Source organism: Physeter macrocephalus, chromosome 2 (genome assembly GCF_002837175.3).
Source record: "Physeter macrocephalus isolate SW-GA chromosome 2, ASM283717v5, whole genome shotgun sequence".
NCBI classification, from domain to species: Eukaryota; Metazoa; Chordata; class Mammalia; order Artiodactyla; family Physeteridae; genus Physeter; species Physeter macrocephalus.
The window spans coordinates 40711224-40737393 of record NC_041215.1 but is presented as its reverse complement, the minus strand read 5'-3'; the positions used below and the strand labels follow the sequence as shown (position 1 = coordinate 40737393).

At 35.8% G+C, this 26170-nt stretch overlaps 1 protein-coding gene across 9 annotated transcripts in view; it reads left to right on the top strand.

Moving 5' to 3' along the window:
* Positions 1–26170, top strand: part of PTPN4 (protein tyrosine phosphatase non-receptor type 4) — a 190166-nt gene that overhangs the window by 82524 nt on the left and 81472 nt on the right. For 7 of the 9 annotated variants that reach the window (XM_055087461.1, XM_055087462.1, XM_055087466.1 and 4 more), the window contains exons 4-10: positions 1641–1683; positions 1761–1860; positions 6507–6551; positions 6808–6860; positions 7225–7345; positions 9937–10024; positions 21012–21100. In XM_055087461.1, the coding sequence (XP_054943436.1) occupies positions 1641–1683; positions 1761–1860; positions 6507–6551; positions 6808–6860; positions 7225–7345; positions 9937–10024; positions 21012–21100 (539 nt within the window). The remainder of the gene's footprint in view (positions 1–1640; positions 1684–1760; positions 1861–6506; positions 6552–6807; positions 6861–7224; positions 7346–9936; positions 10025–21011; positions 21101–26170) is intronic. The other 2 variants (XM_055087463.1, XM_055087453.1) reach the window with 1 other exon arrangement.

Below are 26170 nucleotides of genomic sequence, written 5' to 3'. Positions count from 1 at the left end.
GCATCTTGGGGAAACAGAAAGGAGGCCATTAAGCTGGAGCTCAGTAAACTGAGGTGGAGGAAGTGAGGAGAGAAATAACACATGATACCACTTACATGTGGGTCTACAAAAGGGTACAAAGGGACATACCTATGAAACAAATACTCACAGATGCAGAAAACGAACTTACGGCTACCAGGGGGGAGAGGGAGTAGCTTGGGAGACTGGGATTGACATGTACACACTAGTACGTATAAAATGGATAACTAATAAGGACCTGCTGCACAGGGACCTCTACTCAGTGCTCTGTGGTGACCTTCATGGGAAAATCTAAGAGAGAGTGGATAGATGTATATGTTAAAAAAAAACTGTGTTAGACAGCCACAGATTCGGAACTGTCAAAACTGAACTGGACACCTATTTTGATTGGTATTTTAAGGCTTCCAAAACTTATCAGGAGTCTAAAATTGCCTCTTTGAAGTGTACATTTTTAAAATTGAGGCAAATAAAACATTAAAGAAAGACCAATAGGAAAAAAAAAGAAATAGGGAGAGACCATGTAAGCCACAGTAAGGCCTTTGGATCTTACATTGAGAAATTATCAAGAGATGTTAAGCAAAGGAGTGAGCCTTTTAAAAGACTACTGTAGCTTCTGGAGGATGATGTAAGAGGCAGAGCCCGCAGGTAAGAGGCTGTGGCCAGGGCTGTCCCAGAGACATGGATGGTGGCAGAGTCGATGGTGAAGAATTATTCAATTCTAGGGACGGTTTGAATGTAGAATTAGTTGGATTGGATATGTTGGATATTATGGATAATGGAAAGGAAGGATTCAAGTGACTTTCAGCCACTTGTTACTGAAATCTGTGCGCTCTGCATGGAATCAAGTATGGGTGGTAGGAGGACAGTTTATAAGTAATGATATGTAAGCTTATATTTGTGTAGTGCTTTGAAAATACTGCCACGTCTGTCACCTCATTTTGGATTCTTTAATTTTTTTAACTGAAACGTTGGCAGTTGAAATGTTTTCTGAATTTAGTTATAGTTCTCCTGAAATAGAGCTTAACTGGCATTCAGAAGTGTCAAGACTACTTGAAATTTTCATCTACAAAAAGCAGTCCTTCCCCAAAGTAAACATTGTCTTTTAAAAAATTAGTATGGGGTGTTTTGGGGGGGCGTATTTTGTTTTCTTTTTTAAGGGATAGAGTAGGAGTTAAAATTTTTCATAAGACTAGATTTTCATGATATGTAGTTAAATTTTGTCTGAATGAGAGCATAAAGCCAAGCATATTTTTATGAAAGATAAAGAGAATTTTAAAAACTTGATAGACTATTACATAATATAGTTAAATTAACAGAATCACTTCATATTGCAGTGGTTATTAAGCATTTTTACTTTTGGAATAGAGGTTATTGCACACTATATAACTTAATGAGAAATTGAAATCAAAATCTTAAAGCACAAGTACATTCAATACTTTCTAGCGTAATTTTGTTATATTTGATATGAGTCTGTAATTTAGTGATTCTTTTCCCCCTACCTAGGCCTTTTCAAAAAATGCAATTTTTAGCATTAATCTTCAAATGGAACAGATTTGCAAGAATTGATGTATTAGTTCCTCCAGGAAAAAAGAAATCAGTCTTATTATTTATTTATTTTTCAGAGGTGGCTGGATCCAAACAAACCAGTAAGGAAGCAGCTAAAGAGTGAGCAAACATATTTATTTGATGTTATACAAGTGTACTTTATAAAGATAAAGGACTACTATAATCTAATTAATTAGAACTGCTTTTATTAATTCTAGGAGGATCTCCTTACAGTTTGAACTTTAGAGTCAAATTTTTTGTAAGTGACCCCAACAAGTTACAAGAAGAATATACAAGGTGGGTTTTTATGGAGCATGTTTTTACTTGAAAATATTGTCAAAACTACTATGAAATTTTGAAATTAATTAGGTAAAAATTGATTACCATGACATCATTCTGAGCTTCCCTGCCAGCACACAGAATGGGTTCTAGATGTTTCAAGCTAAGTCTCCTCCTCTGTTGGATGGCTGGGAGGGCTTCAGGAGATTGAAACCCCAGGGCCACCCCATCCAGCCACAAGCAGCTTCCTGAGCCATATAAATATTAACTTCTCTGCTTGAGAAGAATGGTTCAGAAGCACTGCTGTAACTAACTGAAATAATTAAATGATGCTGCAGTTGTATTCAGGGCATTCTGCATAGTGAGAATTGTGTCTGCTGTTTTTTTTCTTGTAAAAATATATTCTATATATACGTTATTTCCATGGAGGAGGACATAGGCTTTATAAACTGTACACCGTTAAGTGTAGGAGTGCTGCACTTTACAGAGCACAGCAGGCATCTTTGTAAAGGAAGTTGGCAGAGCGCACTAGCACTTCAGGCCTGAAAATGCCCACTCTCTTGGCCGTTGTAGGTCTAATGTTAACTGACAGCTAATTTTGTTGTCCCTTCTGCTTGACCAAGGATACACAAGAATGAGCCAGGTGAGCGTTTTGGTAGTGTGTAAATGTTAGGTGAACTGTTTAAGGTGGAGATAGTGGGGAGTGATCACAGAGTGGTAACTGTCATTGTTTAAAAAAACCTGAGTGATAACCTTGTGTATTGCTTGAAAGACAGAATTAGTAATTAGTTTTTTAAAAAAAAGACAGAATTAAAAATTAGCATATTATACCTTCCATAAGATATAAGATACAAGAATATAGGTCAGACTATATTCAGAATTACTCTGAAAGATGGGTGCCAAATTAAAAATCTGCACCTAAAGCCACCTGTAGGTAGGCTCTTAGATGTTAATGTATTGGTTATCCTTTAGAATACTGTGGTGAAGTGGAGAAACAAAGAACTTTTGAGAGTCCTTTTCTGTGTGTTTGTTGGGGGGCAGGGTGTCACCTTTCTTCTAACAGGAGAACTCAGGAATATAGATCTGGGATTAGGCAGTCCTAACATTTGACCCTAATAGCGTCCAACCTAATTTATCTTGAAAAGCCAAGTTGTATCATATAAATATTTAGTTTAATATTGTAGCTCTTAGTCAGGTTTTGTTGTTGTTGTTAAATAATTAAAATATCAAGATCTTTTATCTTAATAAATAATTCTCAGTGGAGTCAGACTTTCCCTAATTTTGGAGGAACTTCAAGGAAACTACTCTCAATTACTGAAAATTGTGAATTATAAAAGATTTTAAAATGCATTTTTTACTAGTACTTGTAACTTGAAATCCAGTAACAAAGTATTCCATAATATATATTTATGTAATTAGATTTTTAAATTATAAGAAATATTTGTAAATAAAAGACCAATAATTTTTAATTGGATTTCTAATGTATTTAATGCTTATGAAAAGTTTGTTAACATAAGCAATTAAAATATTGTCAATTGTAGCCATATTCATAATTTATTTCACTCAAAAAACTGTCTTTAAATTTCTTAATGAGCTTGAATGTGTTGGTTCTTTTATGGCTTGTGTTGAAAACATAACCAAGGAATAAATGTGTCTCACTGATAATTAAAGTCAAACTATCTTCATGAAGTAGAATAAAGTAAAATCACATTTGGTAGCAATTGAGGAATTGTGCTAAGTCCATCAGTCTAGAATACTCTCTTTGTTCACACTAGAAATAATGCATTATTTCAAAAATCCTTTATAATGGAATGTCCTGGAATCTTGTAACTGGTGTTGCTTGGTAAAGTGGAGTGAAGGGCCGATTTAAATTTTATCACCATTGTGTACATCAAGGATTCTCTACCCTGATTACAAGTTAGAATCACAGGGGAGCTTTTTAAAATGTGCTGATGCCTTGGCAACACCCCTGGAAACTCTGATTTAATAGGTCTCAGATGGGACCTGGGCATAGGCTTCCAGGTGATTTCACGGTTAAAAAATACCACTTTAAAACTTGAGTGCTTGGGTAGCCTTCTTGTTATGGTCATGATTAGTAGTAGGATACCCTTAGCCACAGTTAGTGGCTAAATTTTAAGGACTAGTTTAAACCCCACAAAACAAGAAATTACTGCTACACCTCCTTGCCTTGAGATTCTATTTTGGATTAGTGGTAAAAAAAGAAAGTAGTTACAGACCTTTCATCAGGTTAAATGTCATTTGTATTAACAGGTGCTGGCATAATTAGAATTGGCGTTTTCTTAGGAGTCATCAGAATACAAATGACATTTCTTTCATATCTTTTTAGTGCTTAGGTGTACTCAGTACATAATAGGTGTTTAGTGCATGGTATGTTATTGTATTATTTTTACAGCTTAAACATATTTCTGCATTTAGCTCAATCATTATTAATCTACTTTAAAGGTCTTAATTGTCTTTAAAAATTGGGCTTTATTACCATATTTAGGGCCCCTGGGATACATATACCAGGCAAGTGATGTTACTTCCTTTTTACAAATAGAGAAACTAAGGCTCCACCCAATTTTAAGTAATTTGCCAAAGATCACAGGCTGGTTTAGCTTAGGGCTTTTTTTTTTTTTTTTTTTTTGCGGTACACGGGCCTCTCACTGCTGTGGCCTTTGCCGTCGCGGAGCACAGGCTCCAGACGCGCAGGCTCAGTGGCCATGGCTCACGGGCCCAGCCGCTCCGCCGCATGTGGGATCTTCCCGGACCGGGGCACGAACCCGCGTCCCCTGCATCGGCAGGCGGACTCTCAACCACTGTGCCACCAGGGAAGCCCTAGCTTAAGGCTTTTAATTCCGGTTTCTACTCTATCAGTCCTTACTGCTCAGTGTGTAAATCAAATTCAGGAAACATAGGTGTTATTTGTGTAGGATTTACAATATTATGTCAAGGATATACACATTTCAATCCTAACTGTAAAACTTTCCCACCAGGGGACTTCCCTGGTGGTCCAGTGGGTAAGACTCCAAGCTCCCAATGCAGGGGACCTGGGTTCGATCCCTGGGCGGGGACTAGATCCCACATGCCACAACTGAGAGTCCACATGCCACAACTAAAGATTCTGCATGCCACACTGAAGATCCCAGGTGCCACAACTGAGACTCAGTGCGGCCTAAATAAATAAATATTAAAAAAAAAAAAGGACTTTGCCACCAGAAACCTTTAACTTTTAATTATGAAGCCAAGTAGGTCAGATAGAAATATGTTGTCTTGGATTGAGTACATAGATAATAGTGTAATACTATGTATTAAGCCTAACAGAGAGTTTGTGTACTTCATTCATTAATATATGAAGCCAGGGTGTTTGTATCAGCTTTTTTATATCTGATTCTCTGAAAACCTTAATTACATTCTTTGGTAATTTGAATATTGTCATGGAACTCTTTAATGACTTTAATCAGCTAAACAACTAAAATTTTAAATAATTTTTGGCTCTTGGAGTATGTGTACTTTTTTTAGTGGGGTGAAATGAAGGTCTTAAAATTCTCTGTTTAAACATTAAAAGCCACAAAATTTTATCTTCTGCCAACATGATACAGCACAGGTGACTTTACCCAGGCATAGATAAATCTGTGAGAGGATGACTACCCACTAGCAAGGACAGAAGGGGAGTGCCATCTTGTAAGCAACTTCAGCATTCTTGTTATAGGATACTTACATTTTTGTTGGTTTTAAAGGAAATTGGGTACTTGGCAATTTTAATAGTAGAACAGTAGTAGGGAAAGGAACTTACCTTTTTTTTCATTTTTTTTTTTTTTTGATCAAAGAGAGCTTTCTTAACCCAAATGGGAAAGTGCTTTTCTACAATTAGCAGCTTCCTGCTGCCTGATGATACGGTGATCAACACATAGGCCTGTCCTTGCAGCTGGCTTCCTGGCTCAGCTGAAAGAGTGATTTTCTTTAGTTGGTCTCTAGTGTGTTGCTACTGTCAGCTCTTCTGTGTCTCTGACTTAAGTTTTCTGTGCTTCCCAGTTCTACTTTCTGCATACACCAATCTTTAGAGAATTTGTTTTTTTGGTTTTTTTGGGGGCGGGGGGCTCTGCATTGGGTCTTCATTGCTGCACGCGGGCTTTCTCTAGTTGCGGTGAGCAGGGGCTACTCTTCGTTGTGGTGCGCTGGCTTCTCGTTATGGTGGCTTCTCTTGTTGTGGAGCACGGGCTCTAGGCACGTGGGCTTCAGTAGTTGTGGCACACGGGCTTAGTTGCTCCGCGGCATGTGGGATCTTCCTGGACCAGGGTTCGAACCCGTGTCCCCTGCATTGGCAGGCGGATTCTTAACCATTGCGCCACCAGGGAAGTACCACTTTAGAGTATTTCTCCCTAATCTCCCTCAGTCATGTAATTCTTAAATTCGTGAAAGTTTTATAATAGAAGCTAGGGAAACAAAATATAAGTATCAAATTTCATTTATCAAAGAATTCTAAATGTTTGGATTCATGTATTTATGAAAATTTATTTTAAAATATCTTTACGTGGGCTAGTGTGCATATTATAAAAGAAAATACTTAAATATTTCAGTTTTATTTTTTAATGTAAATATACAGTTTTTAAAACTCTAAATGTTATAATTCCAGTAAATGCTACCTTTTTTTTTTTTTTAAGGTACCAGTATTTTTTGCAGATCAAACAAGACATTCTTACTGGAAGGTGAGCTGTTTTAAGTTTTTAGTAATGGGCTTTAAAAATACTTCCAATTCTGTATTAAGTAGTTTATGATCATTGCAAACAGATTATCTACTGAAAGATGGCTACATGTAGCATGAATTCCTTTCATCAGATAAGTTCATTACTTAATAGTTAAAATATAAGTCACACAGAAACTTCAAGTGTGGACAGTACAATATAAATTATAGTGCTTTTAAAATTATTGTGTTTAACCTTGAGTTATTTTCTGTTTTATTAGATTGCCCTGTCCTTATAACACTGCTGCTCTTTTGGCTTCATTTGCTGTTCAGTGTAAGTATCAGCCCACCTTTGGGCCAAATAGCATGTGATTGCGTGGTCTCTGTTGGTAGTACGTTGCCTTTAACGTATGAGTTACTTAAACATATGTTACTATGCAGAAAAAAGTGACTACACAGAAAGTGTAATGAAACATCCAATTAGGTAGCACTACTTTGATTCCTGAAAATAATTTTTCTGAAGTTGTTTAAGACCTAGGAGAACGTTAAATGCATTGTTATAATTTGCTTAAATGGTAACAGTAGAAACAAATATTTTACTTCCAGAAATATAAAGGAATTCTTGACATTGCTGATTTGGCTATAAAACTTGAAAAATGTGTTTATTGAAGTGTGAATATTTTCTTTCCATTTATTAGCTGAACTTGGAGACTACAATCAATCAGAAAACTTGCCAGGCTACCTCTCAGATTATTCTTTCATTCCTAATCAACCTCAAGATTTTGAAAAAGAAATTGCAAAACTACATCAGCAACATACGTAAGGATTTATTTACTTTTCTGCTTACTTGATAAACTTCTTAATGGCATCTTTTCTAGAGAAATGTTTTAAATTATTTCTAATGTGATTACTTAATAATAGAACAGTTACTATTATATAAAATAGTATGATTACTATAAAGAAATGTAGGTAATCTATACTAAAAAAATCATAGACTATATGAGGCTTGTTTTCATGTCTGTTAAGAAACATAAAGCTCTATGTAAACAGACATGTAGTATTGGCTATTATACGAAGTCGCCAGTTCTTTAAGAAGGAATTTTAGAATATTAATAATATGTTCACAATATATAATTCAATCTACTTAGCAATTCTTTCTTAGTTTTTAGCTGTGTGAAAGGAATCAATTCTGTTTGTTAATGAGCCAAGAGAAGAAAAGGAACTTTATGTAGTACTAAATTAATAAAAAAAATACTCTTTTAAAATAGTAGCATTTTTTCATTTATAACAATATTCAACTTTGATATTTTATGAGTCTGATTTTCTGTGACATGAGTTTTCAAGAAGAGGTTTATTGCTTTGAATAGAAAATCGTATTGTTTCTTGGTTCAGAGTTCAGTTTTGCTTTACCATACAATTCAAAATACTCATGGAGGAACTAAGGCAGTGTTACATATTGGCTGAGAATCTGAACTAGACTCTAAGAATCTGAGCCAGACTCATTTGGCCTCGTTTGAAATTCTGATGAGGCTACTTTACTTACAATCTTGTAACCTCAGCCCAATCACTCTATGTCTGTTTCTGTTTCCTTACATGTAAATTGGGGATGATAAAACTATCTACCTCTGGTGTTATTATAAGGATTAAGTGAGTTTATACATACAAAGTACTCAGAACAGTGCTTGGCACATAGTAAGCACTGGAGAAATATTAGCTCTTATTAATAAGGAAACTCACTTTCATTCGGTAATGGCCCATGTGTCTAAAACGTGTTGGCAAACTATGGCCTGTTGCCTCCTTTTGCATGGTCTACGAGCTAATAAAAATGGTTTGTACATTTGAAATAGTTGAAGAAAATCAAAAGAAGAAGAACATTTTGTGGCACATGAAATTTTGAGAAATTCCACTTTCAGTGTCCTTACATGAACAGTCATTGGAGCACAGATTCCCGCATTGGCCTACACATTGTCTGTGGCTGCGTTCACGTAACAGCAGAGCTGAGTTGTTGCAGTAGAGGCCATATGGCCTGAAAGCCTGAAGTGCTTACCAGCCAGCTCTTGCCAGTAAAGGTTTGCGGACCCTAATCTAAAACAAGATTAATGAGTGAGAATTTTAACAGACTGGCTTCATGTGGTATGGGGGCTGTTTTGGTCTAAAAGCAAATGCCATTTATTATGAAAGTTCTACACATTGCATATCTGAACCAAGGGTTTGAAGATAAACCAGATTTAAAAAAAAATTTACCAATAATGACAAGTCTGTTCTGTCAGGAAGAAGTTTGTACATTTCACAAGGTATTTATTATATATTTCTATTTGCTTTAAAGATATGGTTCTGCAAATTTTTAAAGAAAGAAAAAATAGAATCATCCAGTTTATAACACAGGAGGGTGGGGAAGAAAGTAGAGTATTTATTTAACTTAATTGAATTTTATAGAAAACTGAAGTGTATCTCCTTTTTTTGAGGACACCATTTTTATGATCATACATTGGCAGGCTGCTTGCTCCCTGGTATCATTCATGAATGAAGGGTGACATCTTTGCATTTTTAATTTGTTGCTTTTGCTCTGCTATAGCCTGATAATATCAGATAACCAAGGTTGTTAGAACTATATATAATATAGCCTTTTTAAAGGCTTTGCATTTACAGTAGTAGTCCTCAAACTTGTGTTCATAAGAATCGCCGGAATATTTCTTAAATATAAACAATTTGGACCCATTTATTCTATATCAGTTTCTATAGAAAAGTACATCTGAAACTACCTGTAATGAAAGACCAGTTTTCTCCTCAGTCTCTCTTGGAATGATGCTTCTGAAAAATATAATAAAAATGAATTACTAGAAAAATAAAATGGAGAAATAAATAAAGGCATAAAAAATTACAAGTACTTTTTTGTTGTTAGATGCAACAGACATAAAATTACTCTGCCAAAGTGCTACAAAAGTCTGTGACACTCTCAATTTCTGTTCTTGTTATGAGTCAACACCTGTCTGTGCACCACACCCTGAGAAGCCCTGCTCCAGAGCTCGCCCCAGAGACTGCATGTGTCAGAAGCACCCTGTGATTAAAATGCACATATGGAGTTTAGACCACATTTTGAAGAATATTTGTTTTAAGTTAAGTCTGAGAATGGCTTTGTAACACCCATAAGTATAGCTTAGAACTTTAAAAAGCTGGTGCATTCTTGTGTTTCTGGAAAATAAGAAAATATTCTACAAAATAACAATTTGTGTTACTGAAAACGTACCCTCCTGAAAAGTTAGATGTTAGATGTTACTGAACAGAACTCGTGCGTGGTGTTTTGTAAAATATTTAATCAGAATGCTGAAAATTTTCTAGATAAATAGCCTTTTTGTAATTTGGTCATATTTGTGATTGTTATAATTTTTAACCTAATGATGTTTTTACAGAGGCTTATCTCCTGCAGAAGCAGAATTTAATTACCTGAACACAGCACGTACCTTAGAACTCTATGGAGTTGAATTCCACTATGCAAGGGTAAGTGAAGAAAATGCATTTTGATAATTGTTGAGTTAGGCACCATTATTCAGCAAAAAAAAATTTTTAATGCCATGATAGGATTAGGCAGCAAATGGAACAGTGAGTGCTGCCAGCATAGTGGCACTGAAAATTTCCTCTGAATATAAGTATTTTCACAGTTATAGTCACTTAAGATTCAATACCTGACAAGAACAGTGGTTGAAGTGGATTTTTCATGTTATTTTTCTTCAAGGTAGTGTGTTATAAGGATAATTTTTGCTGACCATAAGAGACAGTACCTTTAGAATTTTTATTTTGCAAAATAAAAACTGTTACAATGGGCTTCCCTGGTGGTGCAGTGGTTAAGAATCTGCCTGCCAATTCAGGGGACACGGGTTTGAGCCCTGGTCCAGGAAGATCCCACATGCCACAGAGCAACTAAGCCCGTGCGCCACAACTACCGAGCCTGCGCTCTAGAGCCTGCGAGCCATAACTACCGAAGCCTGTGCCCCTAGGGCCCGTGCTCCCAACAAGAGAAGCCACCGCAATGAGAAGCCTGCACACCACAACAAAGAGTAGGGTAGCCCCTGCTTGCCACAACTAGAGAAAGCCTGTGCACAGCAACAAAGACCCAATGCAGCCAAAAATAAATAAATAAATTAATTAATTTTAAAAACAAATTAAAAAAAAACTGTTATAGGAAAAGTAATTTGTATTTTTAAGTTTTATGCAAAACATTATCATAAAAGATGCTTTAACCTCACTGAGGCCTGTATTACTACACTCTTTTCATCATTATAAATTTTTATTTATAAAACAGAAAATCAATTGTATTTACATATTTTGGTTGCCCCCCCCCATGCCTTTGTTAGGATGGAATTCTATAATCACTGGCTTTTCCTGTACAACACCCTAACTTTTATTTATTTTTTTTTTGGAGGAGATTAAGCTTTTATTTAGTTTATTTTTTTAAATTTAATTAATTTATTTTTTATGCAGTGGGTTCTAATTAGTTGTCTGTTTTATACATATTAGTGTATATATGTCGATTCCAGTCTCCCAGTTCATCCCCCCCACCCTCCCTGACTTTTTTCATTGTGTCAATTTGCTGCTTCCAAAAGACTGTTATCCTCCTGCCATAAGCATATTTGTGAGTGACTATCCTTCATTTGTGTGTCTCTTCACCTAGATTCCTTCTCATGATTGTTTCATCAAGAGATTATATTCCTTTAGAAGTACCTGAAGTACAGCTATTCTCTATACCTAATGAAAAGTGGAATTATAGGTAATCATCAGTTTAATTGGTGATAGGTTTTATATTTTCTTGGGACAAACTACTAAGCTTAATATGGATCCCAGCCTGAAAGGGAGTTAAGTTTTCCTTAGATAGTTATTTTTAATTTATTTTAACATATAGACATATGCAGACCCATTCCTTTTAAAAACTGAAACTACCTGTGTTGAAAGACCAGTTTTCCCCTCAGTCTCTCATGGAATGATGCTTCTGAAAAATATAATAAAAATGAATTACTAGAAAAATAAAATGGAGAAATAAACAAAGGCATAAAAAATTACAAGTACTTTTTTGTTGTTAGATGCAACAGACATACTCACATGACTGGATCTGGTAATTCTGAGCATTTGTGACTTGGATGTCTGTCTGGTTCCATTTAAAATGTTTTAAGTCCCCCTTGAACTTCCTGTGCTCTTTAGAATGGGCCCTTCACCCTCCCTCCCTCTTTGTGGGCTATTACTTTTGAACATGATTCTCCAAAGGTAACATAGTGGTCACTAGATTTTGTTTTTATTATAATACAGTCTAAAACAAATGGAACTTTAAATATGTACACTAGACTATGGTTAACAGTAAAAAAGACCACTAAAATCAGTCATTTTAGTGCTAAACAGTTTTCTAAAGGTGGTTTAGACTGCTATCTGTTATCATTGACTGCTGTCAATATAATACAAAGAATGTTAGACTTTACTTTTTTTAACAAGTGACCTGGCTGGATCTCATACATAATTAACCATATCATTATTTATTGATTTGTCTAAGTTATGTTTTTTTGTTGTTTAAATTATTAGATTATAAAACTCTTTCTCAGAAAGACATAAATGTAGAGTGCCAAATTAAAGGAATTTAAATTTTAAATATTTTGTACAGACAAAAAAAAAAACACCCACAAAATAACCCAGCTAGGAAAAGGTGTTTCTGCTGTATGTGGCTGTGGAGAACTTCAGAAAGTGTGCAAATGTTCAGTGAACATGAAGGGAAGTTTTGTAGCCTCAGGAACAAAAAGGACAAAAGGTAGAGGGGAGAGGACACATAAAGAAAATACTTAAGTTTTAATTGAATATCACAAGCAAAAGTATGTTTGAAATAATATTTTATTTTGAAAAGCAAGGTAAGATCTTTTCTCTCTGCCTCCAGAATGTAGGTTGAAAAAATGAGAGTAGAACTAAGTTATTTATAGCAATCTGCAAGATGCAAATAAGTCTTAGAACGGTCATAGCAGCGCATCTGTTATGTGCCTTGCACAGTGTTGGCACTGAGGATGACTTAGTGAACAAAACATTGCTTATCCCTGCCCTCCTGGAGCTCACAAGATAGTGAGGGGAAAGAATTAGAGCATGTGTGAACAGTTAAGTATTTGAGAATATGAAAGGGCAAGTACAGAATGCCATGGGACCCTGTGGCAGGAACTTCTAATCCAGCCTGGGAGCAGAGGGTAGGGAAGGCTTCTTAGAAGTAATTTACTAAAGCCAGAAAAATTAATAAGAATTAGCCAAGGGAGTAGTTTTCACCATAGAGCCATCAGGATGAAGGAAGACCTGAAATCAAGAGAGAACATGGCCTATTTGAAAAAAGCAATAACATTTAGTATGCCTGAAAGATTATATGAATAAGGGAAAAGGAAACTGTAGAAAAGTAAAGAATGAAGGACAGCTTCAGGATAAAAAGGAAAAAAAAAAAGATTTGAGGGCAGGGAGCATGGGAATATTTGTTTCTTAAAATAACATCGTAAATGGATTTTTTTCTTGGTGTTCAGTTGTATGAGTTTTAACACACGTGTAGGTTCATGTAACCACAAACAGAAACAGCAGTTCCATCACCGCTACCCCCTCCCCCACCAAGAAAATACACTGGCTCGTGCTGCCCCTTTGTAGTCCAGCCTCCTACTTACCCCCGGTTCCTGGCAACCCTGGTCTGTTCCCTGACTCCATAGTATGTCTTTTCCAAAATGTCTTATAAATGGAATCCTACAGTATGTAACCTTTTGAGACTGGCTTCTTTTACTTATAGTAATGCATTTGGGATTTATCCAAGGTACTGTGTAGTTCAGTAGTTCATGCCTTTTATTGCTGAATTGTATTCAGTTATATGGATGTACCATGGTTTGTTTCTCCATTTACCCACTGAAGGACATCTGGGTTGTTTCCAGTATTTTTTGTTTTGTTTTGTTTTGTTATTAATAGGCCTACTGTGAACATTCATTTATAGGTTTTTGTGTGAATTTAAGTTCTCATTTCTGTAGGGTAAAAATCCGAAAGTGGGATTTGTGGGTCATATAACAAGTGTATACTTAGCTTTATATGAAATTACGGAATTGTTTTCTAGACTGACTGAACCACCTTGCATCCCCACCAGCATCTTTGCAAGTTCCAATTGTTTTACATCCTTTTAGCATGTGGTACTGTTTTATTTTGTTTCTTTTTAAGCTTTTCTGATAGGTTTGTTTTATCTCCTCATGGTTTTGCTTTGCATTTCCCTAATGACTAATGATGTTGGGTATCATATCTTTTCTTTGATGAATATCTGTTCAGGTGTTTTTCCCATTATTTAATTAGTTCTTTTCTTTTTTTACTCTTGTGTTTTGAGAACTCTTTATATATTCTAGATACACTTTTTTTGTTGGATATGTGATTTGCAGATATTTTCCCCACTCTTTGTTTTGCCCTTTTGTTCTCTTAACAATGTCTGTCACAGAGCAAAAGAAAGTGATAGATTCTCATACCCCTTATTCAATCACTGATGGAACAGACATTTTAAAAATCAGCATAATGTAGATTTTAGCAACATAGCAAACTGTAGAATACTGTATCCGACAAGTTTGGAGTGCACATTATTTTTAAATATGCAGAATATAATTTCTGTTCATGGTACATTTAAGCTAAAAACAGTAACAAAATGATGACTTTAAAAATCCTCCAAGTATTTGGAAATTAAGAAATATACTTCTAAACAAGCTGTGGGTACAGATACTATCATTATTTCTACCCAACAGCCTCTGTGCACTGCTCTCAGACTCACCTAGAAAGAATAATAATTAGTTACCCCTAAGTTTGTGGTTAGGATCAATTGATAAAATAACGGATATCAAATTAATCTTGAAAATATAAAATAATTTGAACATATTAAATTAATGCCAAGGAACATTGTGGGAGCTAAATTTAAATATTTATAAAGAATTTTTGACCTCTAAAAATGGAAGAAGCACAATCTCAGGAGTAATTGTTGGCCTAAGTAACTTGTTAAATGAATGGCTTGAGGGCTCACTAAATTCCTATCATCTTTACTAGAAAATCAGTCAATATTTATTACACTGTAAGAGTGGAATAAAATAGCATAATAGAGCTATACGATATCTATACCATAGATCTTCAAGTTTAATCTCTGTTTTATAAAGAAGTTAGCATGATATAAACTCTTTGTTTTCCTAAGAAACTGATTCCTGGTTATCTAGTAAATGTAATCACAGAAGGCTTGGCCTTAGGTTTTTGGTTATGTATAGGAAGGATGCTCTAAATTGACCCTAAAACAGTTCTACCCAAGTTTTGGGCTTAATTGTGAATATCTTATTTCCATAGGTGTTTGTAATAATGATGAAGATAATTCTACTGAAAAATAACTTTTGCCCTTCAAAGTTTCAAGAAAAGGAAAGCTTAATGATGCTATTTTGATTATTCGTTTATTCATTCAGTGAACATTTATTGAGCACCTTCTGTGTTGCAAGTCCTGTTTATAGACACCATGGATACAGCAGTGAGTAGATAAAATCCTACCCTCATGAAGCTTGCATTCCAGTGGGCAAGACAGACTATAAGCGAATAATTGAGTACCTTAGAGTACATAGTGTGTGATTCCATGGAAGTAAAGTTCAAGAATAGGCAAAATACCAGTGTATATCTGCAGAAGAAGTCAGAACAGCAGTTCCCTCTGCAGGGGTGTTACTAGCTGGGAGGCTCCTGAGGGAGCCTTTTGGGATTTGGAAAAATGTGTATGTTGGTTTGTGGTGGTTACATGTAAGTGTATATACTCAAGTTATGCATGTTGTAAAATTTTGAGTTGTACACTTAAGATTTGTGCATTTTACTGTATATTCTACTCAGTTTTCTTATGATTAATTAAAAGGTAATGTATCAGATTGTGATAGATGCTGTGAAGAAAAATTAAGGTGAGAAAGGGGAGTGAGACGATCAAAAATGGGATATCAGAGAAGGCCTTGCTGAGAAGGTGAACAGACGTGGGGGAGTCCTGCAGATATCCATGGGGAGAATGTTCTAAGCAGAAGAAACGGCAATAAAAGGCCATGAAATAGTGTGCTTTGCACCTCAAGGAACAGCAAAGAGACCAGTATGGCTGGTACAGTGAGCTGGAGTGGAGCGTATTGACAAGGTCCAGGTGGACCAGGGCTTTATAAGAATTTTACAGACTTTGGCTTTTAATTATAAGCAAGGCCAGTTGAGGGTTTGAGGAGATAAAAGACATGGTGTGATTTACATTTTTTTTAACTCTTTTTTTGGCCGCGTCATGTGTCTTGCGGGATCTTAGTTCCCTGACCAGGGATCGAACCTGGGCCCCTGCAGTGGAAGCGTGGAGTCCTAACCACTGGACCGCCAGGGAAGTTACCCAATCTGCATGTATTTTGAATATGGAAGTGACAGCACTGACTGATGTATTGGCTCTAGGGTGTGAGAGAAAAAGGATTCAAGGAATGATTCTAACATTTTTGGCCTGAACAACTAGAAGGATGGAATAACTTCAGTAATTTGTAACAATCAGAGAGAAGCAGATTTGAGAGGGTGGGTCAGGAGCTAGTCTTGGGACATGCAATTTTAGAAGACTTTATCAATCGAAATGAAGGCAGGCAATTCAGTATATGGAACTGGAGTTCAGAGGCGAGGTCTGGACTAGAGCCATACATTTGGGAATTGTCAGCTTACAGATAATATTTAAAGCCGTGACACGGGAGCACTGAAGGAACATAGCTAGTAGCAATTGAAGATTGGAGGTCCTCAGAGCTGGAACACTTCACATTTTAAAGGTTAGATGAGGAAGAAATAGCCATTTAGATAGAAAGAACACCTTTCAGAAAGAACGCCTTTCTGTCAGACACTTGTGTGTCTTTGAAGCCAAGTGAATCAGGCGTGGTCAACTATGTCAGATGAGAATTGGATTAGAAATGTGGAAGTTATTGTAATATTACCAGTATTGACTTTATAATAGCAATTTTGGAGCTATAGTGACGGCCAAAGGCTGATTGATTAGTGAGTATTCAAGAAAGACTGTGAGAACAGTAATTTTGAGAGATTTTACTGCACAGGTTACAGATAATAATCACAGGATACACCTTTATAGCATTTACTATGTGCCTGACAACCCTTCTTAGGGCTTATGTATATTAATCTCATTTAATCCTTAAAACAGCCCTGTGAAGTAAGAGTATTATCATCCTTACTTTCTAGATGAGGAAAATGAGACACAGAGAAGTTAACTAATTTAATCATATGATATCTGTTTCTGTTTTAAGGTTCTTCGAAAACCTTGTTTTTAACCTGCATATATTTGAGGACTTTTGGACATATTTGTTCAAATAATCAAATAATTTAAAAATATAATCCCTTGAAACAGAAAAGAATCTCTTCTGTACAATAGAGCTATATATATGATTTCATCTGTGTCACCCTAAAATATTCAGATCACACAGTGATTTTCCATATTCTGCTATGTGCTTTTACTCATCAGGACCTGTCTAGACATAGCTTTTTTTTTTTTTTCTTTCCCCTTTTTGATTCTTTTGTATCTTTATGAAAGTATCAGTAGGTCATTACGTGTATTCACTTTCAGTGAATAATTTGAGAGCACATACACTGTTAGACCTATATAGGGCACACAGAAATATTTTTAAAATTATTAATGAGTGTGTATTATGGCTAACTTTATACCTAACTACATGAAAAATATACAGACTTAATAATTTTAAACTAATGATATATATAGGGGAAAATCATAAAGCTAAAAGTGAAAACAATTTCAACATATATTACAGAAAGTTTTTTAGTATTCATATTTTATAAAGAGTTCCGCAATAATTTATTTTTATTTTTACAGCGGCATGTGGGATCCTCCCGGACCGGGGCACGAACCCGTGTCTCCTGCCTCAGCAGGCGGACTCTCAACCACTGAGCCACCAGGGAAGCCCTAGAGTAATTTTTAAAAACATATAAGTAGAAATACAGGAAAAACAGAGATGAGCATGTTGAAGTATAACTTGGTATAACCCCTTTGGAGTGCAAATATTAATATGAATATAATATTTGACCACTTCCATTTCTCAGACTCCACCCTTTTTATAGAGATGTTTTAAATAATGTGTTCAAGGATTTTTATTACAGCATTGTTTGTAATATTAAAAATTTAGAAATCTCTAAATGAATCAACAGAAATGGTTAAGAAATTGTGATAAATCCATACTTTGGAATAATATGCAGCAGTTAAAACTGATGAGTTAGAGGTATATATATTGATATAAAAAGATATCTACAAAATGCTAAGTGCAAAAGAAAAATTATGCAATAATATTTCTCAGTTTTTGTTGATTAAAGAAATTGTGTGGTTATAAATACTAGATATTTATATTTTGTATATATAAACAAAGATCTAGAAGAATATACAGTGGTCCTCCCTTATCCATGGTTTCTGTTTCTGCAGTTTCAGTTACCTGAGCTCAACTGTGGTCTGAAGATACTAAATGGAAAATTTTAGTGGCTTTGTGTTATTATTGTATTCTTACCATGTGACTGCAGAGAGACTAGAATGGTTAAGTGGTCCTAGCGACTTAGTGGAGAGTAGAACCGTGGTCTCCACCAGAAATGAGGGGAGGGCACTGCGGGGCAGCGTGAATGGACAGTTGAGGCATGGGTAGAGAATATTAGAATATCTGTTCATAGTCCTCCTAAATCTCATGCTGTTTACATTGCTGTTTTTTAACATGTTGTAAAATAAAGCACATATACCCGTGTGTATATCTTAGTGAACATCTTTGTAAATACTACGCAGGTCAGCAGTAGGCTTTAGCCAGCCATTCCAGAAACGCTTTTTATAGACTGTCCCAGTCATAGCCCCTTCCTGCCTTGTTCTTCTGTGGCTTTATCGCCCAGCGTACCTTCCTGGATGCTATAATTTGGACTTTCTTTTTGTTTGTTTGTTTTAACTGAATAACTTTAAATGTCTTTTAATCCCTTCTTCCTTTACTGTTCCTTAGAATTTTCTTGTTAAAGAACTGCACCATTTCACCTGTAGTTTCACACAGTCTGGACTTTGCTGATTACATATTCATGGTACAATTCAGTACATTCTACTGGGCTAATGAAGTTTTCACAGATAAGGTGTACTTGATCTAGACTTTGGTTAGGTTTGATTTGATTCATCAGAGAGACATGAAGAGATGAGAACAGCATTAATTAAAACATGTAATTCTGGGTACACAAAACACGTGGAATGGCCTGATGGGAAGCAGGTTTTTACTAATTATACAGGGGGAAATGAAATGGGATGGGGTGGTCGTGTCAGTGCCAAGCTAAACAGCAGGGATATTTTCCTGCAGATAATAGAGGTCCATTCATTCCACAAATGGGTAGGCCTTTCTACATCTAAGAACCTGAAAGGGCTCAAAACAAAGGGCCGGCATGTTGCTACTTAGGTTCTAGTGAAGAAGAGAAAAAATAAACAATTAAACAAGTCAATGTATAGCGTTATATTAGATAGTAGTAAGTGATAAGAAAAGCATAAAATAAGGTGGTCAGCATTTGTTTTTCTGTACACTGGAATTAATAGCATTTGTATCCATAAAGGACATAATACTTATTTTCTTGCGTTCTCTTGCCCAACTCTGGCAATACCTTGGGAACTGACACTTCAGTCTAGATAGCTATAATTTGAGAATTTGATAGCTATGTAGATAGCTATAACTTGAGAATTTGAATTCCTAGATATCCCTGCAGTGTTTTTTAACGTTTTTCTACCAGCATAGCAGCCTGACTGCTTTACGTGTTTATTGAGTTTTGTATATCTCTTTAATGGCATTGGTTCTTCTCAGGTGCTTGGTGGTCCTTGGCTGTGTACTTCTTTTGTATTTGTGATTCCTAGTTCACTTGGTCACGCATGATGTTTGTCTTTACTGTGGCCTGTTTTAGGTGCTGGAGGAGGGAAGGAAGGAACTGCCAGGTAGATTGTGCCTATAGTTGGCTTTTTTCAGTTTCGGGTTCTCCATCCCTTCTGGGGATCACAGTATTCCTGTCCCCAGTATCCACACTTGCTCCACACTTTTAGACAGGGCGCACACGCTTCTGTGTCCTGTAGCTCAGTCTAGATTGTAGGGTTGCTAGGAGCCAATTATCTTTCCTGCTCCCTACCTGATCATCCTGACGGTAATTTGAGGGTCCCCCTGGGCTGTGGTTTTTCTGGAATTATTTTCTCTACATAAATCTGATCTTATCCACTTTGTCTTCACAGACTCCTCGAAATGTCTGGCCCACTGATTATATACCTTTCGGTGTTACGGATTGCTTTCAAATGCTAAGGATTTTCTCTGTTTTCATATATCTTCTCTGGTGTTCTGTGAGATTGGGGGCAGGAGGATTAACCGAGCGTGTGTTCAGTCGCCGTCTGTGCGGCTGGGCCTGCCGTCTTGATTCATGCTTCTGACGGGTTTCCTTTAAACGGTGATTTAGACTCTGATAATAGTGTGCAGTGGTGCTGGTTATTGCAAAAGAAAAGGGGCAGCCAGACAAATTGACATACATTGTTGTGTTTGGCCACTTACTACGTGTTAGCTTACCTAACAGACTAATTTAGTAATATTTCATTTAATTAGAAATTATTGAAACTACATTTTAAAAGTTTTTTCCTAGGGAGACAATTACAAAATCTTGATTATATTTTCATCAATTAGTTCTATCTTCTGATCACATAAATGCTAGGGATAAAAGCATCATTGCTATATTAGTTTGCCTGTAGTGTGTTTCAAGCCAAGAAGCAGAGCTATTTCAAGACGGATTAGCAGCTGAGAAACGTTTTAATTCCACTCGTTCTCTTAATAGTGCAGGTCAGCTGTTCACGTTGGATCGGTCAGCATGAGAACTCACCCATAAAAGGACAGTTCACATTTCCTTCTCAGGAGCCTTCCAAACTCTCCAGCAATTGTCCCCATTCTATACTCCCATAATGTTTTTGTTGTATTATGTCTGTTACAGAACTTCTTATTATATTGGAAATATTATTTTATTACAGGTTGCCCTTCACCGAACGCTGAACTCCAGGTTTTATTCACTTTTGCAATCCTACCACCATATTTACACAATAATTGGACCTTAATAGTTTTAGAAATGGAAAGATGGGTACTAACTTATCATTCTATAAGATGAGAAGGTCTTTGATTTTTTATATCAGAGTCAGTCCCATTTATAAACTGTGGGAAATCCTGAAATCATTTTTGCTTTAGATTAATAAATTTCAATAGTGCAACATTTAAGTTTGATTTGAAGTATGTCCTTTATTTTTATGATGTAACAGTTACCATATGGGTTTGTAAATATTATTCAGTTAACTGTTGCCTTTGATGAAATGTCACATGGTGTAAAACAACTAATCATATTTTTTAAATATATCTTTAACAGTTTATTTTAGATTTTGCCATTTTCTTTTTTTTGTTCTTTGTTGAAGGATCAAAGTAACAATGAAATTATGATTGGAGTGATGTCAGGAGGAATTCTGATTTATAAGAACAGAGTACGAATGAATACCTTTCCATGGTAAGCACTTCCATCAGTACTTTTGCTTTTACCATTATATTACCAAATACAATTCATATTAAAGAAAGTGGTTGTTGAGCTATTTAATGTTGTCATACAACTTTGTCCCATTTACTTGGAATCTACCAGAAGATACCGAAATAATTGAATTATTTGTTTCAGAAGTGTCTTAGTTTAAAGAAAATACTACTTTTCGAATTTTTCTCTTAGACAGTCTCTAAATCTGTAGTGTAAGAGCTAATATTGTCATATTTACTCTGCGTCTCACACTGTGCCAGTTGTTTTGAATACAGTACTTCACTTAAATGCATTCAGTGGGTGCTAGTTTATTAGTTGGAACATGGGCATGGTTGCTGCAACAAAGGCCCCTTGTTACAGTGGTTTAAATTGGTTCTAGGAAAGTATGGTGGCTTCACGGGGTTTAAAACTCATGTTTCTTTTGTGTCATTGCTCTACTGTCCTTAGCATGTTGTCCTTGTCCTCATTGTCCAGCGACTCACTCACCATCACTTCTGTATCCCAAAGTGAGGAGGAAGGAAAAGTAGCATCTGCCATTTCCCTTTAAGGGGATAACTTGAAAATTGTAAAAATCATATTGATCACATGTCCCTTGTGTGAATATCATATAAGTAACTCGGGTTTTTAAAAATAAACACAATGATTTTCTCTAGGGGAAGAAACAAATACAAAAGAAATATATTGTATCAATCTGTTTCTCTTTATATCTCCTAAAAGAATTGGTCCAGATTTTTCAATATCTCTGATTATTATTTAATAGGTTTTTGTAATTAGTCACTTATATAATACTAATAGAAATATGATAACTGACAGAAGCTATTATTTTAGAAAATTGCCACAATTACATTGAGAAAATAAACATAAATTTCCCCAATAGGTCACTATCTAGGAAAACATGAAATACAAAATATAAAATTGATGAAATGAACTTCATCAAAATTAGATATTTTTGCTCTCCAGAAGAGAGCAAAAAATATAAATATAACTCATTTCTGTAAAGAAAATGAAAAGGCAAAAAACAGTCTTTTATAAAATACATATTTGGTAAAGGACTTTATTTGATAAAGGAGTTATTTGATAAAGGACTTATCAAAAAAATGTAAAGGACTCTAATAGCTCAGTAATAAGACAACTTGATTAAAAAGAATAGGCAAAATATGTGAATAGATACTTCCACCAAAGGAGATACACAGATGGCAAATAAGTACACAAAAAGATACTCAGTCATTAGTGAAACGCAGATTAAAACCGCAGTGAACTATTACTGTTCACCCACTACAGTAGTTCCAATTTAAAAGAATGATAGGGCTTCCCTGGTGGCGCAGTGGTTGAGAGTCCGCCTGCCAACGCAGGGGACACGGGTTCGTGCCCTAGTCCAGGAAGATTCCACATGCCGCGGAGTGGCTGGGCCCGTGAGCCATGGCTGCTGGGCCTGCGCGTCCGGAACCTGTGCTCCACAACGGGAGAGGCCACAACAGTGAGACACCCGTGTACCACAAAAAAATAAAATAAAAAAAAAGAATGATAATACCAAGTAATGGCAAGGAAGCAGAGCACCTAGAAATCTCATATATTGCTGGTGGGAATGCAAACTAGTAGACCAACTTTGGAAAACAGTTTGGTATTTCTTCAAGGTTAAACATAGATTTACCATATAATCTGGCAATTCTATTCCTAGATATTTACCCAAGAGAAATGAAATTACAAGTTTGTATAAAGATTTGCACACTGTGTTCATAGCTGTATTATTCATAACAGCACAAAACAATTCCAGATGTCCATCAGTTGGTGAAAGGACAAGCAATTTACACTTGCAATGGAATACTGTTTAGCAGTGAAAGAAATGAACTGTTTTACACTAAACAATATGGGTGACCCTCCCCTCAAAACATTATGCTAAGTGTAAGAAGCCTGACACAAAAGATGATGTACTCTTTGTTTCTATTTATATGAAATTCCTGAGAACACACAGTATAGAGACAGCAGACCCTTGGTTGCCATTGGAACATTTTCAGGTGATGGAAATTGTTACATGGTGGTTTGGGTGGGTGGTAGTTACACAGCTGAATACATTTGTCAAAACTCATTGATTTGTTTGCCTAAAATAGGGATATTTCATTTTATATATAAATTATACCTCTGTAAAGCTCATAAAAGAAAATCAAAGGTCATTTAGTGTTTCATCTCACATCTTTTAAGTTCTTCCTATATAATTCAAATTCTGTTATGTTCAGAGGCGAATACAAAACAGTTCAAGACATAGTCCTTGCCTAAAAGTGGGCACATAAAAATTAATTACAAAACATAATAAGACAATTTGTAACTTAAATGCTTCAGAAAAGATAGTTACCAATTGTTGACTTTCATAATGGTAAATGTGCATCTTCAATTTTAATACTTTTCTGATTTTACTAAAGACAGTTAAAAATACTTTTTATTAATTTTACATTTTCTATAAATGTCAAAATCAGAAATAAATTCTTTTCAGGTGATGTCGTTAAAATGATAATCCAAATTTTTCTGTATTTTCAAAATTATACAATAAGGATTCTAGAGGAGTTTTTGACAAATTACTTTGGAAACACCAAGGATATAATTTCACTAGGGAAAATTGTAATGGCCCTATGGTATTTGAGATGGTTTTTAAAGGATGAATAGAAATTTCTTCAGTGAGGAGGAAGTATGGAACAGGTATGTGTGTATAGAGGGTTCAGTCAGGGAATTCGGGGTAAAGGTACCAAACATTTGCAGGAGCCTAATAGTAAGAAAGGACGTGTCAAGTTGAGGAGATGATGGGATTTTGATTTTTTTTTTTTCAGTTGTCTTCACTGAGGACAGAAGCAAGGGCACAAGAATTTAAGATAATGTTGCTTAGGAGAGAAATTAGATTCAGATTATGAAGGATCTTATATATTCCACTATGTTGGTATATTATTTTATTATTAAATATTCTTGAAGGTAGTTTCATGTTGGGAAATAGAACTCATGTTTATAAGTCTTTATTACACAAGTTAGGTTAAAAAAAGAATGTGAGCATTTAAGATATTGATTGGAAAATACTATATAGTATTCCTTTAAATTTTTATTTTCAAGAATTAGACTAAATAGATGGGATTTAAAGTTGTTAAAGCTACTAGATCTACATCATCCTGGAACATAAGAATTCTTTCTGATCCTAACTACTCATAGCAGTACATACTACAACATTAGGAGTACGTTTATACATATACCACAAATTCCCATGATTTAAGATCCAATATCAATTTATTTCCAAAGAAAATCAATCATTAAGTTCTGTGAAAATCATCAAATACATGGTTTGCTTTTAGTTCTTAAAGTATGGATCTATTTTCACAAAAGCAACATACTTCTTAATACTACATGTGAATAAGGGACCATTTCAGCCTCATCATCTTTATTCAAATTAGTGTTCGTAGAATTGCCATTGCCCTTAAATTGATATTTTAGCAAAGTGTTGTGTAAGTCTCCTTGAGGAAATCATAAAAATCACTTGATAAAAACTGATTATGATTACAGCTCAGAATTACCAAATTTCTACATGAATAAAGAGTTTTGAGTAAAAGTAGAAGTTTTAGAGCTGATAGTTTTATAAGATTAATAAGGTAGGAAAAAAAATCACTCATGGATTTTAATGCATTTTATCTGTATCTTATAACCCTGCAACTTGGGTGTTGTTAGCATTGTTTTTATGGATAAGGAGTGAGAAATGCCAGAGAAGCTGACTGGGCCAGTGTTAACAAGTATGATGAGTATGAAGCAGAGCTTTAAATAAACCTGGGTCTTTCAGTTTCTGAAACACTAGCTTCTCACTTACCTCTTCTCTCAAAATTAGAGCTATGTGTAGAAAAAGTAATGTTGCATGTAATAAATATATTCCCTTATTTCTTTCCACATATGGTTATCCCTAAATTATCCAGTTCAAGTTCATACTTTTAAAATGTTGAATACTGAATTGGGAGTTACTTGGATGCTATAATTAGACTTCATTAAAATTAATGCTCATCAAAAAACATCATTAGTAAAATGAAAAGGGAAGGAGAGAGTTCTGGTTCCCAGTCCAGCAGGTAAAGACTTTGGAAGTTGTCACCCCTGTCCTCACAAGAAAAAAAAAAAACAACTGAAAAAAACTCAAAATCAACAACTCTTTTTAGATCCCTCAGAGAATTGAGGACACAGGGCAGGCATACTCACTGCAGCTCTGAAAACTGGAGAGACAGGTGAATACAAGGCATGACAACTTACCAGGACTAGAAACCACCGCTACAGCTGCCCCTGGTAGGAGTACGTACAGGGTGATTGACAGATTGCTGGAGACGGAGCAGAGACTAGCTTCGACTAACTTACTTAGGAAGGACCCCTCGTTCTCATGAGTTTTACTACCAGGCACCCCACCAGGATCTCAGGGTGAAGATTGGAGAAAAATCCACTTGCCTTCGAAGGGCAGGGGATGGGAGTTGAGCAGGAAAGTAACCATTTTGAAATATGCTCAGAGCTTTCCGTTCTCCTTAACAAAGATCTGCCCTCAAGGAAATCTATTTTACCAGTACTTAACCAACATGGGTTTTACCAGAGCCTAACCAAGGTGGGGGAAGGGAAGTACCCATTTCCAGCCCTCTCTGTACTTCCTGTTTCAGCTAGGGAGGGGTGAGCTGAGGGGCACTGAAGGGTGCAGCCAAGGGCCCCAGACCACTAAACCCGAGACCTAATCACAGGATTAAAGATGGGTTCCTCCCCAGCCCCAGACTTAACTGACACATCACCAGGGCTCCTGTATAATAACAAAGCGTCACAACTTAAGTCACTGCAAAGCTCAGGCTAATTAAGAAGGACTGTCTTGGGAAACCCAAAGACAACAGGAGAGACAGAAACCAGGATAGTAGAGCAAATAGCCTCAAGTGCCTGCCTCAGAGACTCTTCCTTTGGACCAGTCACAATATGATTGAATTTGTTTCTGAAGGAATTCATGGCCCAGGGCGCTGCTGAAAACGATAGAGCAGTGTGTTGGCAATTAGAGGAGTTCTCAGCTGGGTG